The 15,525-nt window shown below is 32.3% G+C and overlaps 1 protein-coding gene across 1 annotated transcript in view; it reads left to right on the plus strand.

Annotated features, from left to right (window-relative positions):
• The window catches only part of LOC127704195 (uncharacterized), a 112,680-nt gene that overhangs the window by 58,083 nt on the left and 39,072 nt on the right, over positions 1-15,525 (plus strand). Inside the window, exons 17-28 of the mRNA XM_052208131.1 lie at positions 208-485; positions 959-1,109; positions 2,488-2,706; positions 3,175-3,328; positions 4,212-4,471; positions 6,244-6,276; positions 10,438-10,635; positions 11,212-11,347; positions 12,507-12,532; positions 12,767-12,908; positions 13,299-13,528; positions 14,391-14,549. Coding sequence (XP_052064091.1) covers positions 208-485; positions 959-1,109; positions 2,488-2,706; positions 3,175-3,328; positions 4,212-4,471; positions 6,244-6,276; positions 10,438-10,635; positions 11,212-11,347; positions 12,507-12,532; positions 12,767-12,908; positions 13,299-13,528; positions 14,391-14,549 — 1,986 coding nt within the window. The remainder of the gene's footprint in view (positions 1-207; positions 486-958; positions 1,110-2,487; positions 2,707-3,174; positions 3,329-4,211; positions 4,472-6,243; positions 6,277-10,437; positions 10,636-11,211; positions 11,348-12,506; positions 12,533-12,766; positions 12,909-13,298; positions 13,529-14,390; positions 14,550-15,525) is intronic.

Consider the following 15,525-nt stretch of genomic DNA (forward strand, 5'->3'; position numbering starts at 1 on the left):
ATAATCAATTTTGCATTTTTGTGCATCGTTTAACCATGGAAGTAATAAATGCTCACAACAATTTATGAATTTACAGTCAACACTCTTTGAAAAACATATCATAGTAACTATGGTAACTGACTACAAACATAAATATATGGTTTTCAGGTAATAAATAATCATGTTTTAATGTTTTTAGGAGTTTTACTGTTATATTAATCATTACAGGTTGTAGAAACCTATGAAACCTTTGGAACCTACACAGCTCCCGGAATAGGAACATACTACTTTACTGTCGTGGCATACAACAGAGCATTAGATCACTCTGATCCTGTGTGTTCTGACGGTGTTACCATAGATACAACAGTACCAACAATTAAAGAAGTTACTGTGAATAATACTGTTGTAAAGGGAGGGCTTGTTACAGATGTTGCCAAGACGAACTATTGGATTTTGTCGTCAGACAGAACTCTCAGATTGATAGCCAATCATACACCAGAATGCAGGTGATATATAAACACAAATACAGTGATGTATAGTGAAAGTTTGAAACAGGACCACCTCCGCACTAAATATTTTGTTCACATTAGACAGGTTAAATGTATTTGGGGATGCTAAAATTTTAAGAATATTTATTGTAGATGGAACTTAATAAGAATTCACTTTAGACAGGGTTCACTGTTCTTTTGTAAGCTGCCATATCCAAGAATTCCTCATTTAAATGTTAATATGTAATTTTCACGAGATAAGAACATAGTTTCACATGTATAGTTTAAAGGCTACAGAAAAGGCAAACAGTAATCTTCATTTTTATCCGTTAAAATTATCAAGATAACTATAATTTTGCAGTATGAATTTTATTGATATTCAATTTCATATTTGACAAAATGTTATATAGTTGCTGTCAATAGTTGCAAAAAAATATAAGTCTTGATCTTTGTCTATAAAATATATTTGACCAAATGTTATATATTTGCAGTACCAAGGCTACAGAGAAGACTGATCTTGATCTTTATCCTGTACAGAGATATGAAAATGAATCAGCTGTAGAAGTTGATGGAAATGTGTTTTGTGAGAACTCTACAGGAGCTCCAACAAGTTCTGGTCTATCTATGTCTACTTCTAATATGGTAGGATGATTTTAGTATTTGAAGTGTAAAACATATGAAAACATGCATTGGATATGTTCAATAATAAGATAATATTTTTTTTTCTCCAAAATTACTTTCAGCCTATGCATCTCTGTTACAACAATAAAATGCATATGGAGACGGGATAAATATCAGAGAGGTCAGTGAGGCATGAACCTAGCAATAAACATTAATCAAAATTGATATCTACAGTTCATTATAGGATGAGTTTGGAAATAAATGAAAAAAGTGGATTGAAAATCTGAGTGTAAACACTATAAATCTTTTATGACACTCTTTTTTGGCTTTGGAAACAAAGCTGTGTGTTCTAATTCCATGAAAACATGAGGTACATGTGCTCAGTGTCACAACACCAACCGTGCAAGACCTCATGGGTAGTCAAGGTTGTTAAACATTCCTCCTAGTAGAAGTGTTACAAAAAATTGGAGAATTGTTCATACATTTTGTTATTTTAATGATGCCAAAGATCAAAATCTACTAATTTTATGGCATTGCTTGGAAGGAAATACAAAAAATCTTTTAAAAAAGTAAATGTGTAAGAATTTAATGGAAAAACAATAGCATTTGGTGTATTCATCCTTGACACAAAATCAGTACATAGACAGCAAAATACAAGCAAAAAGCAAAGGAACAGTGCTTTTATTGCTGTTCTTCATCTCAAAGTCACAGTGTGGCCTCCAACACGGAGCAAGAAAACTCTCACCTCACTGCAAGTTTAAGATGGCCCCTAGCACTTGTTTGAGCAGAATTCTTTGCCAAAATAATTCGGGTAGACTTGGTAAGATGTAACACCACCAAATCGGGCCTGGTCTAAAAGAACATACTGGAAAGTAGTACATATTTAAAACAAAATAGTTCCTATGTTTATTGTTCACTTTGTAGTCATAAAAAAGTTTGTTTTTTTAAACATTTTTGCTTTATCAAATCAAAATTATTGACTTTGGAAGGTGTCTTATAGGTCTACTTCCGATGAAAGAAGTTAGGAATTTTCCATTTGGAATCACAATAATTCTTTCATGACATACTCTTTGCTCATTTTAAAATAGGTAGGCATTATATGTGTCATCATTTTACACCTTGCTTACTCTTTATGTAAAGATATTAACAAATATAATGTCCAATGATGTTAAAATAAGCATACAGCATGTCATGAAAGAATTATTTCTGAAACAACATAAAAGTCACAATGAAAATCATCAAGCATATATATATGTAATCTTTTTTTGTATTTTTAAAGTATTTGTTTTATCTTATCACATTGATTTTACTCATGGTAAATCATATATTACCTATTATATTCGTTTGCAGTATGTGATTTTTTAATATATATTCTTTAACATTTTTTTGTTTGTTTCAGTTTTCAGTATCATGGATTGTAGATGATTTACCAGCTAAAATCTATGATTATGAAGTAGGACTGTCATCTACTGCAGGTAGTACTGCTCCAGATTTAATGCACTTTATCACTACCAACCAGAATCCACATATTAGAATACAACATGCAGATATTCCTGATGGAACAGAATTTTATATCATCATTAAAGGAATAAGTGGATCCAACGTCGAAGGTCTTGTGGTAGGTATTTTTTATTTAACGAATTTTATGTAGGAAATGTTCAATATATATTTGTTTCTAGTCATTTGAATGTTTGATAAATGTTATCAATACCAAAATTAGTTCAAGAAAAGCAGAAAAACCATATATAGGAGGATCTAGACGGGGTGTTCTTCATTTCTTTATTCTGTAATTTTTTAGACCATTTTTCTGTATAAGTTTTTTTTTGCCCATTATTCTCCCCTCTTTATGTTTTAGCACCCCATTATTCTCTATTTGATTTTTTTGCTCATTTTTCCTTATTCTTAAAAAATTTCGCTCATTATTTTCTATGCTGTAAACCCCATCCAGACCCTCATAGAGCAAAATGTACACCTGCAAACAAATAACATTCATTTCATTATTTGAACTGTTTACCCAAACATACAATAATATAGTCTGTAATCTAATTTAAAAATTTAAGAATAAGAAGTATATCTGTACTTGCAGTCTATTGGACCTTGCTTTATGGACACCACACCACCAGATTTCTCAGGGACTATAACACTGTCCCTTTCTGATCAGTATCTTGTTGCAGAGTGGACCAGTGGAGCATTCTCAGACAGTGAAGAACCATTTGACATCAATTATGAATTTGCTATAGGTAAAAGTGGCAAGGTTTTATATTTCAACTTTCTAGTGTTTTACTGTAGCACTTGGAAGTCCCAAATAAAGAGCTCACAAATTATAGGTCAGAGTATTTGGACATGTGTCTCAAATATAAAAAGAATATGTGGTATGAATGCCAATGAGACAACTCTCCACAATAGACCAAATGACACAGAAATTAACAACTATAGGTCACCAGACGGCCTTCAACAATGAACAAAGCCCATACCGCATAGTCAGCTATAAAATGCCCCGAAATGACAAATGTAAAACAATTCAAATTAGAAAACTAACGGCCTAATTTATGTTCAAAATAATGAACTAAAAAAACAAATATGTAACACAGCAACAAATGACAACCACTGAAATACAGGCTCCTGACTTGGGACAGGCACATATAGAATGTAGCGGGTTAAACTAGTTTGAAGGTACCAACCCTCCCCTTAATCTGGGACAGTGGTGTAACAGTACAACATAAGAACAAAGTATAAAATTCAGTTGAAAAAGGCTTAACTCATCAGATGGATACAAATAGAAATACATCTAACAAAAACACAAAGTGGACGTGGACATGTACTTGTACATCCCAACAACAAAAAGACACTTAGCACAGATCTGAGAGTACTTGCAGTTACTGACAGCTAGTTCAAAGCCAATAACAACTAATAAAAAAAAATCATGCATCTAAGACTAAACAAAGTTCGTTCTCATTTTAGTTTCATTTTTCTCAAAACTGCTAAGTGCTTAAGTAATAAATAGTTGTCCTGTCTCAAAGGAATTTAAAAAATAAATTGAAGATTTTATTGAAGTTTATTGTGCGATTAGATATGTATTTTCTCACATTTTTTCATATCTTTATATATATATAATATTTTCAGGTGACGCAACATTAGGTACACAGATACAACAATACATGCCTCTATCAGGAGGAGGTACATGTACAGACATTGTAACACCAACCTGTACTGCTGTAATGGTAACAACCTTGGACTGGTCTCTCCATGGTAATCATAAGTATTATGTGTCCATCAAAGTGACCAACACTGCAGGCCTGGTTAAGATTATGTCATCTGGACCTTACATCCATAATGTACAACTTCCTGCTGAAGGTGTAGTGTTTGATATAGAGCCTGATCGTGTAAGTTGTTTTCTTATTTATCTGATAAAATGGACAGTGACCAATATTTCAAGGAAACTCAGTAGGGACAAAGATTTTAGAAATAATCTAAGTGCAATTTAGTATGATTTTTATACGACAGCAAAAAAATTTTGCAGTCGTATATTGGTATGACGTTGGCGTCTTCGTTGTCGTCGTCCGAAGACACATTGGTTTTCGCACTCTAACTTTAGTTTAAGTGAATGGATCTCTATGAAATTTTACCATAAGGTTCAATACCACAAAAGGAAGGTTGGGATTGATTTTGGGGGTTATGGTACCAACAGTTTAGGAATTAGGGGCCAAAAACAAGCATGTTTGTAGTTTCTGGACAATAGCTTGTGTAAGTGTATGGATCTCTCTGACATTGTACCACAAGGTTCCATATCACAAAGGGAATGCTGGGATTGATTTTGGGGGTAATTGCCTCAAAATTGTAGGAGTTAAGGGCCAAAAAAGGGGCAAAAAACAAGCATTTCTAGTTTCATGACAATAATTTGTGTGTAAGTGTATGGATCTTTCCAAAATTGTACTACAAGGTTCCATATCACAAAGGGAAAGCTGGAATTGAGTTTGGGGGTAATTGCCCAAAATGTTTAGGAATAATGGGCCAAAAATAAGCATTTTTCTAGTTTCCAAACAAAAACTTGTGTTCAAGTGTTAGATCTCTCTGACATTGTACCACAAGGTTCCATATCACAAAGGGAAAGCTGGAATTGAGTTTGGGGGTAATTGCTCAAAATTTTTAGGAATAAGGGGCCAAAAATGGGCCAAAAATAAGCATTTTTCTAGTTTCCAGACAATAACTTGTGTTCAAGTGTATGGATCTCTCTGACATTGTACCACAAGGTTCCATATCACAAAGGGAAGGCTGGGATTGATTTTGGGGGTAATTGCCTCAAAATTTTAGGAATTAGGGGCCAAAAAGGGGCAAAAAACAAGCATTTTTCTAGTTTCAGGACAATAACTTGTGTGTAAGTGTATGGATCTTTATGAAATTGTACTACAAGGTTCCATATCACAAAGGAAAAGCTGGGTTTGAGTTTGGGGGTAATTGCCCTAAACGTTTAGGAATTTGGGGCCAAAAAGGGGCAAAAAAGCAAGCATTTTTCTAGTTTCCAGACAATAACTTGTGTTCAAGTATATGGATCTCTCTGAAATTGTACTGCAAGGTACCATACCACAAAGGGAAGGCTGGGATTGAGTTTGGGGGTGATGAATCATAAGGGGATTGAAAAAATTGGGGGGGGGGGATTTTTTTTCCTTTTTTTCCTTAAATTGGTTATTTCTGATTTATATATAAAAGCAAATAATAATGATATGGTTTGAATAGGTAAATTAAAAAATTTTAAGTTCTTAGACCACATCCATTCTGTGTCAGAAACCTATGCTGTGTCAAATATTTAATCGTAATCCAAATTCAGAGTTATATCAAGCTTGAATGTTGTGTCCATACTTGCCCTAACTGTTCAGGGTTCAACCTCTGCGGTCGTATGAAGCTGCGCCCAGCAGAGCATTTGATTAAAGTTATAATGCATTTCAGATAAAATTTCAAGTCTCTAACACACAACAGATTTAAATTTTAAACATTAAAAAGAAATAGTCTGAGACAGTGATGAAGTGTTTTGCTTTTAGCTTCAGAAAAACTTTTCTACCTGAGTTTAGGTATGCTAATATTTTGTATTTATAAAATCATAAATATGTGTACCTGTAATTTATATACTAAATATGAATAAATGCTTTTATCTTTGCAGGATTATGTTGTGAGTGATCCATTGCCTTTACAGGTGAATATATTGTCTTTCATTTTTGTGTTGCCTGCGACTTTCGGTATGCGAAACATAGGTATTACAATCCAGTGGCAACCTTATTCAATGGATCAGTGACCAAGGTTAAAGTTACATGGTCAAGTCCGTATCTCGGATACTGTATACAATAGGTCAACTATATTTGGTGTATTGAATGATAATGTATGGAGTACACGTCCGACTGACAGATTTCATCTGACCTTGTCCTCAATTTTAATGGTTCATTGAACAATGTTAAGTTTTTGTGGTTTTGTCTATTTCTCAGATACTATAAGCATTAGGTCAACTATATTTGGTGTAAGAAGTACATGTCTGACTGACAGGTTTCTTCTGACCGTGACCTCAATTTCATAGTTCATTGAACAATGTTTAGTTTTTGTGGTTTGGTCTATTTCTCAGATACTATAAGCAATAAGTCAACTATATTTGGTGTATGGAATGATTGTAATGGGTACATGTTCGACTGACAGATTTGATCTGACCTTGACCTCAATTTCATGGTTCATTGAACAATATTTAGTTTTTTGTGGTTTGGTCTATTTCTCAGATACTATAAGCAATAAGTCAACTATATTTGGTGTATGGAATGATTGTAAGGGGTGCATGTCCATTGTTGCCAACTGACATGATATTTACGTGTATTACACGCTTTTTCAACGGTTTACACGCAAGGATTTTGTCACATGGCGTGTACACGCATTTCGCCACTTTACACGCAATTACACGCTTTTTCGTTGTTTTGATTTTTTGGTCGTTAGTGATATCGAGATTCTCGGGTTTTTTCATTATTAGACAAAAAATACCGAAAATTTCGAAGTGATTGTATTGTCGCCATTGTTTATTTTTCTATATGGACGAACAGCAAAAGCCCTTAAGGTAAGTAGTTTGTGATTAGTTTTTACAAGGTTGGCAAGTATGTGCATGTCAGACTGACAGATTTCATCTGACCTTGTCTTCGATTTCATGGTTCATTGAACAATGTTAAGTTTTTTGTAGTTTGGTCTATTTCTCAGATACTATAAGCAATGAGTCAACTAAATTTGGTATATGGAATGATTGTAAGTGGTACATGTCTGACTGACAGATTTCACAACTGGGAACATATGTTTAAATAAATGAACTAAAAGAATAATGGTTACAAATCATTCACATAACTTTTTGTATAAAAAGTTAGTGCTGTTACAAATACTCCTATAAGAATAATGATAAAAACATTTAAAGATAGAAACATTTTTATAGATTCTTTTTGCCTCACAGGTCTTTTTTTCTAGATAATGTTCTATCTATGTTAGTGTATCTGTACTGTTGATAAAGCATTCCTATACTGTTATGACTAAGTTTGTATTCATTGAAAAAGGTATGTGAGGCTAATATCTCATTGGTAAGACTTGTAACTTAACAATTGCAAATTATATGGATATTTATTGTATTAAATATTGAATCCAGCTGATGACTTGATTCTTGGTTATGTGTGCAAATTGTTTCTCTTAAAGATTTGATAAATCTTTCCTTTAGATGCCTGTGTATTAGATATCAAACTCAATTAATAGCTTGCTTTATGAGTATGACTGCAAATTATTGCTGTTAATCAGCAGTTTCAGACATTCTACCTTTCATAAAATAATACAGTTGATTCCGGTGTATTTGCATAGCCTATTTGTCAGACAAAATTATGCAATTAAGCGGTGTATGCTTATATCCGAAATGCAAAATTACGGAGTTAATTATCATTGAAAGTAAAGATCAGTCAAGGAAATCCCTGAAAAAGAGCCGTGATCCACTTGGAATGTGTTGAATGATGATTTATTCTAATAAAAGTTATGTAACTGATGTCATATGTGTTATTGTTTTTCAATTCTTTCAATAAAGTTTATAAACACATTTTGTTTTAGTTTTTTTGTGTACTGATGTTTCCTTTACCTTAGATATAAAAATAAAACCAATTGTTCTAAGAATAGATTTGTTTGTATGACCCGTATGTTCAATGAAACATTATCATGTTTTGATTAAAAAACTGTTCAACAATTCTACACAGTTTATTGTCTTTGTTAATAATAAATGTGTAATGTAGTGCCTTTGGTGTGCAAAAAAAATATGTATCGCTGGCACAGTGATGTAACACTAGATAGTTTTCGTATATGCAAAGCAGTAAAGGGGCCCTTAACGAGTTATTTGCTTGACGCGTGTTGAACATGAGAAAATATGATAATTAGAAGTAAATGCACTTTTCAACAATTAAAAGAAAAATGTTTGATGTATGAAAATCATAAACCATATATAAATGCCCTGTAATGTTTAACCTGAATGCAATTCAGCCCAAGATGAATTACGAGTGTACTCATCGGATGGTCTTTCAAAGTGAATTGCAGGAGTCATTGTTTTTAAAATTCACCCAAATGTAATCTATGGACATGTTTCAAATCTAATCAATAATTAACACTTTTTGGTAGAAAATGGTCGTGTTTTTACAACAATTACCTGTTTAACATTTTATGTCCTCGAGGGTTAAAATAGAACAAGGGAAACTTCATCTGTGTACACATCCAGGGTTATTAATCAATATCCCATCAAATAAACACGAAAGAAACTGTTATAAAACTTTATTATACCCCACGCACAAGTTGCGGAGGGTATAATGTTTTTGACCCGTCCGTCTGTCTGTCCGTCCGTCAGTCCGTCAGTCCTGTTTCTTGTCATCGCAACTCCTCTCAAACCACACAACACAATTTCATGAAACCTTTTTAAATAATAAGGACATACTATGTAGTTGTGCATATCGACAGGAAATTACGATTCAATTTTTTTTCTAGTAGTTATGCCCTTTGAACTTATTTACTTTAATGTACTATGCAACAGTTTGTCATCTCAACTCCTCTGAAACCACACAACAAAATTTCATGAAACTTTGTAGATAATAAGGACATACTACGTAGATGTGCTTATCGACAGGAAATTACGATTCAATTTTTTTTCCAGGAGTTACGCCCCTTTGAACTTATTTGCCCAATATACTACTGCAACCTTTTGTCATCGCAACTCCTCTCAAACCACACAACAGAATCTCATGAAATCTTTTCAGATAATAAGGACATACTAGGTAGATGTGCATATCGACAGGAAATTATGATTCAATATTTTTTCTAGGAGTTACGTCCCTTTGAACTTATTTGCTTCAATATACCTCTGCAACAGTTTGTCATCGCAACTCCTCTGAAACCACACAACAGAATTTCATGAAACTTTGTAGATAATAGGGACATACTAGGTAGATGTGCATAACGACAGGAAATTATGATTCAATTTTTTTTCTAGGAGTTATGCCCCTTTGAACTTATTTGCTTCAATATACCTCTGCAACAGTTTTTCATCGCAACTCCTCTGAAACCACACAACAGAATTTCATGAAACTTTGTAGATAATAAGGACATACTATGTAGATGTGCATATCGACAGGAAATTATGATTCAATTTTTTTTTCTTATACAATTTTTTTTTCTTACAATTATTTTATTTCTCCAGTGACAATGTGGGGACGTGGGGTATGTGAGCGCGCTCACTAAGGTTCTTTAATTTAAATATCACAATAGTGAATATGAAATAGTAACAAAAATAAGAATGCATTCAAGAAAAATATACTTACCAAATTGCCGTTTCCTGTCAAAAATCTCGTCAGTTTTAATAATTTAGCTGCCGATTTTTTTCTATGCAATTAACCGAAAGGCCACTTGTTAGGCTATGCATATAACCGTATAATTTAACATTAGATGAATGGGAAATGGTTTTGTGCAGGAAAAAGTTATGCAATTAACCGAATTATTGAATAAAGCGATATGTGATTAATTGGAGTTGACTGTACAATATATTGGCATTGATTGATGTTAGATAAAATCTAGCTTAAAAACACAAACTAAATGTTATTCCACAGAAATATTATACCTTAGCTCTTTTTTTAAATGGAAGGTATTTTTAACAGGTCTAAAGTTAAATTTCATTCATTGATAATTACAAGCACAGCCATAGTAGGTAAAATATATGAAATTACCTGATTACTAAATTGATGTGTTCTTTTTGTTTATTCCATGCAAGTACATGTATTGTACAATATATTTTTTTTACCATGGTCTAAAATTACATTTATAGGATATACAGGATGTTGATTTCCACACTGATCTCTCAACACTTGTGGCCCGCTGGTCAGGATTTGATCATCCACATCTAACTGTTACCTATACAATAAGTATAGGAACTACAAAAGGAGGGAATGATGTGATAAATAGTGAAAATGTGGGAACCAGTACATATCATAAACAATCTGGACTTTCGCTTAGTACATTTCAGGTTTGTATTTTGAAATACTTCAATGGTTTTATTCTCATTAATGTATGTTGAATCTGATATATTAAGTGTTGCTTGATTTAGGGGTTTATTGGATGAAGAAAATTTATTTTAAGTGCAAAGATTTCTTGCAAATAATTTAAAAGCTCATGGCCAATAAAGCTACAACATGTTTGTAATTTTCTGCTATCCTTTAAATAAGGGATGCCATTAGGGTACCTCCTTAGGTCACAAGATCATGTTTAAAAATAGAATCATCAGATCACTTTTTAGCTAATAAAACATTTAAATAAACAGTTTTTATACATTTTTAAAGTTCACAGGTCCTTTTAAATGAGATGTCCATTCACAAGGTCATCTGCCAAACTCCCAATGGTTTCAGACCTGATTTGATCATGTTGAAGAACAAATGAAAATAGCTTGATCTTATGTACCTGTAAATATAATTATACTGCCCAATGCAGTGATCAAATTTTTTTTAATGAAATTCCAATTTTTATGATTTTGAAAACTTCCTATGTCACTGAACAGTAGTTTAATATATAAAGAATATTTATAGTGTTTGTTTTTCTCTCTCAGAAATATTATTTTACGGTGACAGCTGCAACATCAGTTGGCAGTACTTCAGTATCATCTGATGGTGTTACCATAGTACAAGAATATGAGACATTACTTGGTATTGCAATCTATGATGGTATTCCTTGTAATCTATCTAGTAAGTCTAAATGAAAAAATACTACATGTTTTATATCAAAACTTAATTGGTATATATTTAGAAGATATATTTCCAGTCAGCTGAAGACTTTTAGAGAAAAAAACAAGAGAATTGTGACATTTTATTGTCAAATCTACCTGTTGATTCATGATTATTCATGGGCACACATTTTTGTCTCGCCATGACAGAGTCGAGACATAGGTATGCTGTTTCCGGCATTGCCGGCGGCGTCAACAATGTATTAGTTTGTGATTAGGTCTAGTTGATGGTAAACCACTAGTGTTATGTCAATGATATTTGGTATGCAGTTGTATTAGCATTGGCATATCTCATTTCCATGGAGATTATTTGGCCCAGCCCCCTTAGTCATGGTCTATTGACTTTGAAACTTTTGCTTAGTTTACATGTATTAGCTTGTGATTAGATCAGTTTAAGATGAACCGCTAATGTTAAGTCAATGATATTTGGTATGCAAATTTATTGCCATTTGCAAGTCTCGTTTCCATGGAGATTATATAGCCCCACCCCCTCATCATGGTTCATTAACTTTGAAACTTGTCATAGTTTACAAGTTAATGTTTGTGTTTAGGTTTGTTTAAAGAGAACGACTTATGATATTAAAGTCAATGATATTTGGTATGTAGTTGTATTTGCATTGGCACATCAAATTTCCATGGAGATTGTTTAGCCAAACTGTACCTTCAGTCATGGTTCATTGACTTTGAATATTTGCATAAACTACATGTTAAAGTATTGCTATTTTAATTTCAACATTTGCATTATCAAAATTACAAAAAGGCAAGACATATTTCTGTGATAACAGTTTATTATGGATTTCATGGGTGAAGGTGTACAAAGAAGTTGCATATTCAACAAAGTACACATTTTCTCTATGGTCTATTGCAAATTTTTGGGAAACCACAAAATCAAATATTTATGATAATACATTTTTCCTCAGACCACAATGAAAAATAACAATTTAAAAAAATAAACCAATCAATCAATCAACAGTATGTTTTTTTAAAAGTATTTTCTATGGTAATGATTTATTTATTTAAAGATATTTTTATGACTGAAAATAATGTTAGATCAGTAAGTTTTTACTTTTTTTCACTGAAATTTATTTAAGATTCTGCATTATAAGTTTTTTATTTTTCAGGTGAAACATTCTCACATCATGAACATGTAAGTATTATAATTATCATTTTATTACCTGTATTTAACTAGTAACTAGTTTGCCTTTGATCTTTCTGACTAAATTTTCTCTGTCTTTGTATTGCAATGATTTACTGTCAGACAAGACCTGAATATTGATATGAATACACCTTGGTACAAAAAATGTAATACAATTGTAAATAAGTGTTTGATATATATGTAGTTGCTAATGCCATGTAACAAGGCCTTGCTTATGTTTTGTAGGATCATAGGGTACCATGTGAAGATGACATAGATGTACAATCCTCTACTAATACCCTGAGTGCTTACTGGACTATTCCTTCATCAGCACAATTGTATACACCTGATGCTTATTTCAAGGTTGAACAGAGGTCACAAGTTTCTGGTGAGATAGGTTTTGAAATATGATAATTATTCTGAAAATTAAGAATGCAATGGGGGGATTTTAAGCTTTGATTGACATTATTGTGAAATGAATAATTTTTGTTTTGAGTTATTTCTTAATAGCAAAAAATGTTTAATACTGTCCCTTTGTGTTTTCATTACCTCTCTGTGTAGTTAGACTATTTTTTGCACTCTTTAAGGTTTGGATAAAAGCAAATATTTTTTTTATTCAGTTACAGCTTAATTTGACCTTAATGTAAAGATGAAATGCTTTTTCACAAGATAATTTGACTTTTCACAGTTTGAATGATATATTTTTAGATTAAGGGTTGTATTAATTTTTGCTTTTTAAGGTAATTTTGTTATACTGACAAGTTACATTTATTTCCAGCTACCACCTGGACTGTGTTCAGAAACTATGAGTACATAAATTCTACAAGTTTTAGTGTCAGTACCAATGAACTCACTATGAACCCAGGGTTCAAGTACCGTACCACTCTTAAGTTGTGTGCTCAACAGACATGTTTCCGACCTATATCAACAGATGGTGTTATGATTATATCCAACCCACCAATAACAGGAAATTTTAGTGTAGAACACCAAGATGGAAGTCCTGAAAAGGTTAGAACAAGACCAATAGGTCAAATAATCTACCTCAATTTGTATTGGTTTAAGTTTGTGAATTTTGATGCTTAATATATTTAATATACTGTGGATTTATTTAATTTCGTGGGTACCAATTTTCGTGGATTGAGGAAAACTAGCATTTTTGTGGACATTTAATTTCGTTGTTTTGGCAAAGTCTGCATACATTCCTTTAGAAAACTTGTAATTCGTTGAACATTTAAATTCGTGGTTCCACTGTACCCACGAAATCCACGAAAATTGGTATCCAACGAATATTAATGAATCCACAGTATATACTTACACTAGTATAATATTTTGCAATATGTTCTATGTAAAATTAATATTTTAAACTGATACACACTTACCAACATTAATTATCATATGCAAAAAACAGAAATGTTAAACTTTTAATTTTTTATATTTATAGGTTTGCTATTAATTAGACAAAAATCTACTATACTGATAGGAAATAATCAAATATATGAAAGGAAAAGCATCTTATTGCTGTTCTTCACAGTTTCTAGGAATATATTTCCCATGTTTTTATGCACAACAATTTCATTTCAATACATATCCAAAGTAATCCTAAGTTTTTTGGTTAACAAACCTTTACAGACATATTGATGATTTCCTGTGCGGTAATATGCATGAATAAAAGTTATTGGATATAGTTTGCAGCGAAAGAACTCAAAATACATAAAATCATAAGACGTTTAGAAGTTGAAGTCTGCATATGTTTTTAAGCAATAGATATGCTCTAAAGCAATCTGAATCTAGAAAAATTGACCTGCCACCAAATTCATATTCTCTACAATTAAAAAAAAATATTACTTTTGTTGTCTATTTTTTTCCATAGTTGAGTGTTACCTTGGATAATTTTTATGATCCTGACATCCCAGATACTACAGAAAAGTATGATGCTGTGAACAAATATGAATATGCTATAACTGATAATTCTTGGATGGGAAATATTTACACTAACTGGACAGCATTAACTGTTCCTACAGGAGATACCGTAAGTCAGATATCAATATTTCATTATTTTTAACAGAAAATCTTGCATGTCATCAGATATATTTTTCAGTTAGAGATATTGGAGAGAAAAAAAAATATAGCTACTTAAATTAGAATTCCTAATAGAGGTATTGTATTCAATGTTTTCATGTAAAAATTGACTCAATATGTAAATATTATTGTCCCTCACACAACACATTGCAGGGGACATAGGATTCCAGGCGTCTCTCCATCCTTCCGGTCTTGTTAGCGCTCTCAAGTGTACAATTCCTGCCAGATTTTTATAAAACTTATATCATTGGTTTATAACAGCAATATCTTTGACAAGTTTGAAAAGCAGTGAAAAGAGTTATGCCCTTTGAAATATTAATTATATGGAAAATTGCCTTGTTAGCGCTCTCATGTGTACAATTCTTGCCAGAGATTTTTATGAAACTCATATCATAGGTTTATATCAGCAATATCTCTAACAAATTTGAAAACAAGTGCCGATCAATTATTTTTAAAAGAGTTATGTGCCTTTAGAATGTTAATTATATGGAAAATTGCCTAGTTAGCACTCTCATGTGTACAATTCTTGCCAGATATTTATGAAACTCATATAGGTTTATATCAGCAGTATGTCAGACGAATTCAAAAATCAGTGCCAGTTTATTATTTTTAAAAGAGTTATGCCCCTTTGGAATATTAATTATATGGAAAATTGCCTTGTTAGCTATCTCATGTACAGTTCTTGCCAGATTTTCTGAAACTCATATTGTAGGTTTATATCAGCAATATCTCGGACAAGTTAGAAAAATAGTGCTGATCAATAACTTTTAAAGAGTTATGCCCCTTTGAAAAATTGCATTGTAAGCGCTCTCATGTGTACAATTCTTGCCAGATTTTTATGAAACTTATACCATAGAGTTATGCCCCTTGGAAATATTACTTATATTGGAAATTGCATTGTATTTGCTCTCAAGCCTTAATTTCTC

The sequence above is a fragment of the Mytilus californianus genome, unplaced genomic scaffold, assembly GCF_021869535.1.
Source record: "Mytilus californianus isolate M0D057914Y unplaced genomic scaffold, xbMytCali1.0.p SCAF_6, whole genome shotgun sequence".
NCBI classification, from domain to species: Eukaryota; Metazoa; Mollusca; class Bivalvia; order Mytilida; family Mytilidae; genus Mytilus; species Mytilus californianus.